The following is a 5,913-nucleotide window of genomic DNA, read 5'->3' as shown; positions in this document are numbered from 1 at the left end:
TATTTTTTAATATGGAGCCATATAATATATATATATATATAATAATATATATACATTATTTTAAATAAAAGAAATATATAATGTGTTGTGTTATATTTATTTCATAATTTTTTTTTTTTTTTTACATATAAATTTATTGAAATTATATAATGAAAGAAAAAATAAATAAATTGATTATAATAAAATATATTTTTGTGAATTTAAAAAAAAAAAAATAAAAAAGTGTAATTTTTTTTTTAAATAAAAGTGTCACATATATTTAATAAATATATTTATTAGGGTTTCTTTATATATAAAACATCTCATATATATTATAATATATAAATAATACATACATATATATATTAAATATTTATTATTTTTTAAGGGGTATACTTTTGAAATGAGAGCCCATTAAAAAAAAAAAAAATAATTAAAAAATGAAAAATAAAAAATAAAAAATTAAAAATAAAAAATAAAAAATAAAAAAGGTATATGCATATAATATAAAAATAATGATATTATTATATATATAATAAGTATAATATATTAATATTAATTTTTTATCATTTAATTATACATGAAATATTTATGATAATAAGTTAAAGGAATTAAATATATATATATATATATATTACCATATTTTTTTGATTATTAAAAGGAATATTATAATAAGTGTTATTATTATTTTGTATATATTTTATAAATACATATACACATATATTTATTATTATTCTTGTTGTGGAAATTATTTTGTGCAGGTTGTTTTTTTGAAAGCACAATTAAAAGTATTCATTTAAATATGTTCATAAAAATGTAATAAAGTGAATCGAATGTGTGGAAATATATTATAAATATATATATATATATATATTTTTTGTGACCTTTTAAATTAATTATAAGATAATTAAACAGTTTTGCAATAAAAATTATAAAAAGTTTAAAAAAAAAAACAAAAAAACACAACCAAAAAAAAAAAAAAAAGAGACAATTTAAATCATTATATATATATATATATATATATATATATATATGTTGCGTATTAATTGTTGGAACCTACTAACATATATGTATTCATTTAATAAATAATAATTGTTTTTGTTCTTGTATTTTATTTTTTTAAACCTTATATGTCCTTATAAAAATTATAAAAAGTTTAAAAAAAAAAACAAAACAAACACAACCAAAAAAAAAAAAAAAAGAGACAATTTAAATAATTATATATATATATATGTTGCGTGTTAATTGTTGGAACCTACTAACATATATGTATTCATTTAATAAATAATAATTGTTTTTGTTCTTGTATTTTATTTTTTTAAACCTTATATGTCCTTGAAATTTTCTAAGGAATTAATTTTACCTTCTGTACAGTAAAAAAAAAAAAATATATATATGTATATATATATATATATATATATATATATATATATATGTAATAAAAAAAAATTAAGGTCTTTTCAAATATATAATTTTCTTTTCCTCATTAAAGAAACCTATGTTTGAATATAACTTCTTGACGTTTATATTCAAATTTGTATATTTGTCAATTTTATTTTTAACTAATAATAAAATAAATATATATAAATATATATATATATATATATATATATATATATATGCATTATGTTCATAGTTGTTTATATAGTGTATTATATTATTATATATATTTATAAAATATAAAGTTACTGTATTTTTTTTTGGATGATTTGTCCATATTATCTATGAATTTTTTCTCTTCCCGTATTTTATTTTGCAATCTTATTCTTTATATATACATAAAAAAAAAAAAAGAAAGTACAAATGGTATGTTATTATGTGAAGAAAAATAATTATTATATATCCTTATTTGGTTAGTATAAATATATATATTTATTTATTTATATTATATTATATTTATATTTTCTAACGTTGAGGGTATTTGTTTCTTATTCTTATATAACATATAGAATTTGGAGAAAGGCGTATTTAAGCCTTGAAGGTAATGCAATTTTCCATATAAAAATATATTTTTTAAAAGATGTCTTTTTTCTTCATTATGATCCTTAACAAATATATAAAGTGGTATATTCTTATGTTGTACATATAAATTATCAAACATATATCTAAGTTCATTTGTTTTCATCTTTATTTTATTTATTAGCTCATTTTTTTTCAAATCCTTTTGTTTATTTATATTTTCATGTTTTTTACAAAAAAAAAAATGTTTGCCGTGTAACATAAATAGGCAAAGCATATAAATGAATAAATAATATATATTCATTATGAAAAAGTATTTTATTTTAAAAACAAACAAAACAAAAAAAATATATATATATATATATATATATATATATAATAATTAAAATAATATAATAAAAATATATAACTTTGAAATTAAAAATGAATTCTTTATTTGAAATTGTTGGGAAATTTTCTTTTTACATATTCTTTTCCCTCGCGATACCAAAAAAAAATAAAAAATAAAAAATAAAAAATACTAATATGCATATATACATATATATATATATATATATATATGAATTACATATTTATATATTTTTTAAAAAATATATGTCTCTTTATTCTTCATTCTGTTACCAGTATGGTTCCTAGATCTACAAAATAATATTTGTTTGTAAGTTTATCTTTAATTTTTACATAGGGGATATTATGAAGTCCCAGCATTATAGCCAGCATTTTGACACGTACTGATTTTCTTTGTTGTGGATGTATAATGCCTACATCGATTGAGGAATTAAAAGAAATAAGTGAATGTTGCATATGATTGTTTAAGAGATTATTATCGTCTTGTATTTCTATAATTAAATGTATATCTTCATGATGATTATTAAAGAAAGAAAAGATAGCTATTAAAATAGATGAATAATTTATTTCTTTAACAAAAGAAATTTCGAGATTAAATATATTTTGTGTAGGTACTTCGACTTCCATACAATATTGTGACCATATGAAATTATTAGATGTATTATCTATACACCATTTTATAGATAATGAAATAATAGTTTTATCATTATTAAATGAAAATGTAGTATACTCATTGTTATTATTATCATCATGATAATTATTATTATAAGAATAAATATCATTTTTAAAATTTTCTACAACATTGTTATATATTGTTTCATTATGTACCTTTATATTATCATTTGTGTTTTCATTATAATCATTATCTGTATTTTGTATTTCAGATTGTAAACTATATTTTTTTTTTGCTAATACACTTGTAATATCATTTTGTTCTTTAATTTGTTTTATTTTTTTTTTTTTTTCTTGTTCTTTTTTTTTTTGTTTATTTTTTACGTTTTTCAAAGAAAGTATTTGCACAAAATTAACGATAGGATAATAAATAGAATACATATCTTCAGGATATAAATTTAATGGGAATATATTTGAATTCATGGAAATAGATCTTGAAAACAGTTCATGTATATGTATTAAATTATGTTTTGTTATATTTTCAATTTGAATAAATAAATAATTATCTATAATTTTACATTGTATATTTAAAGGTTTAATTACTATAATTTGTTTATTTAATGTAATACATTTTGTATTTTTTTTTATATTCTTTTTAAACATATAATCATCATATTTATTTAATGACTTGTATATATTATAAGGATTGACATTTAGTGGGAATTTTTTTTCATTCTCTTTATGATTCCTTTCATCATCATATGTATTAGAAAAAAAGTCATTATAAATATTAGAATCATAATTATCATCCTCATCATTATAATGTATATTATTATCATTGTTATCATCACTATACATATCATCATAATAATCATCCTCATCATCATAATTATTATCATCACTATAAATATTATCATAATTCTTATCATCATGTTCATTTTGGTTTTCCCCATTTTCATTTTTATTATGATCACTATGACTTTCTTTATTCATCATTTTGTCATTATGTTTCTTTATTTTTTTTGCCCTCCTTTTTTTTTCGTATAGCATATTCGACGTAAATGTGGATGACCATGGAATATTATTCAGTATGGATGAAGGAGCGTGCATAATATTTTTTAATTCGCTTAAAACTTTTTTGTCAATTATATTATGCAGATTTTTTGTTTTCTCGGTTTGTTTACTTTCTACAAGTTGAACCTTTATGTTGAGTTTTTTGTGAAGATATTTTTGTGATACTGATAGTGGTAATTCTATAACATACATAATGGCATGTACCAGATAAGATGAATCCTTTTCAAAGAAGAGCTTTTCTAATTGATGATTTGGATGTTGATCATTTCTATCCATATTAAAAAAAACATAATCACCCTTATCATTATGATTATTATTATTATCATGATCATTTTTATTATTATCATCATCATTTTTATTATTATCATGATCATTTTTATTATTATCATGATCATTTTTATTATTATCATGATCATTTTTATTATTATCATCATCATTTATATTATTATCATCATCATTTATATTATTACCATCGCCGTTATTTATATGTCCATTTTGTTCTGTATATTTTATTTTTTTTTTCCCTATAATTTTTCTGTGAATTGTTTTAATATCCTTGTGAAAAAAATTTTCTTGCATTAGATTAAATTTATTATCTAACGTTGAGACTTCATTTTTATTTTCATTAACATGTACTAAATCTACATTTATATTACAATTTTTATAATATTCGATCCAGTTTAAGATATTTTTATGATTACTTGATAACTTTTGTGCTCTTCTTAATATAATACCGATATAAAGAATCCCCCCTAACAGTTCTTCATGTATATGTGTATCAGAAGAAGAAATATGAACATCGTTAATTTTATGAGAAAAATATTCAAATACGTCATCTGCATTTTTGTAATTATTACTGTTGGTTAGAATTATTGACGCGTTCAGAGGGCTCATTGGCATCAAACACAAAAAAAAAATAAATAAATAAATAAAATAAATAAATAAAATAAATAAATAAAAAATAATAAAGGATTAATATATATATGTTATATATTTATTAGTATAAAAATATGTATAGTTATAGGTACATAAATACATTAGAACTAAATACTGAAATAATATATATATATAAATATATTTATTTATATTATAATTTAATTCTTTTTAAATATAACATATATATATATATATATATATATATATATATAATCTTTAAAAAATATGAAGTAGGCATATCAAATGGATTACATATATATATATTTATAAAAATATAATAAAATTAAATTAACCTTCGCACTGATAAATAATTTGTATACATATATATTATATAATATATATATATATATATATATACTTTTTTTTTTTTTTATTCTGTTTATATATATTCCATTTTAACCTTTCCAATATTTAATATAAACATATATATATCAATTAAATTTCGAAAACTTTGTAAATAATTAAAAAATAAAATAAAATAAAAATATATATTAAGTATTCCATTTTAACCTTTCCAATATTTAATATAAACATATATATATCAATTAAATTTCGAAAACTTTGTAAATAATTAAAAAATAAAATAAAATAAAAATATATATTAAGTATAAAATATATATTATATATATATTTTGATGATACCAGTTAGGAGTTTGTTAGGTTTCTTTATATATATATATATATTAAAATATGATAATAAATTTTTTTAATGATGAAATATAATACCAAGGGCATTTTTAGGTTAAAACTTTTCTTTTTGGTCCTAGTTGTTTTTTCATAACAATTAAAGGTGTTTTTTTCGATACATATGGTTTTAACTATTAAAAAAAAAAAAAAAAAAGAATAAATATAATATATAATATATAATAAATTGGGATACTACATCTTTTTAAATAAAATATGTAGCGAGACATTACTTTTATTATTTTTATAATATTCCATTTTTTATTTATTTTTCGTATTTACTTGGCAATCCGTCAAATCAGGGACTCGATAGTTTGGTAC

General features: G+C 17.5%; 3 protein-coding genes across 3 annotated transcripts; all 3 read right to left on the bottom strand.

Moving 5' to 3' along the window:
• Positions 1-1,304: 1,304 nt before the first annotated feature.
• On the bottom strand, positions 1,305-2,242 carry PGSY75_0604400 (hypothetical protein; the record flags this gene model as incomplete). The annotated part of the gene is made up of 4 exons (XM_018784622.1): positions 1,305-1,345; positions 1,476-1,541; positions 1,669-1,745; positions 1,890-2,242. 4 exons carry the CDS (start codon positions 2,240-2,242, stop codon positions 1,305-1,307), a joined length of 537 nt encoding a protein of 178 aa, XP_018642676.1.
• Positions 2,243-2,547: 305 nt separating this feature from the next.
• On the bottom strand, positions 2,548-4,872 carry PGSY75_0604300 (hypothetical protein; the record flags this gene model as incomplete). Its single annotated transcript, XM_018784621.1, has 1 exon — positions 2,548-4,872. One exon carries the CDS (start codon positions 4,870-4,872, stop codon positions 2,548-2,550), a length of 2,325 nt encoding a protein of 774 aa, XP_018642675.1.
• Positions 4,873-5,645: 773 nt separating this feature from the next.
• PGSY75_0604200 (putative mitochondrial ribosomal protein L41) lies at positions 5,646-5,913 on the bottom strand (the record flags this gene model as incomplete). The annotated part of the gene is made up of 2 exons (XM_018784620.1): positions 5,646-5,726; positions 5,875-5,913. Coding segments are annotated over 2 exons (120 nt in total), but the record flags the coding sequence as incomplete, so codon positions are not given.

The sequence above is a fragment of the Plasmodium gaboni genome, chromosome 6, assembly GCF_001602025.1.
Source record: "Plasmodium gaboni strain SY75 chromosome 6, whole genome shotgun sequence".
Lineage (NCBI taxonomy): Eukaryota > Apicomplexa > Aconoidasida > Haemosporida > Plasmodiidae > Plasmodium > Plasmodium gaboni.
The sequence above is the reverse complement of the archived record's forward strand: the minus strand, read 5'-3'. Positions and strand labels throughout refer to the sequence as shown.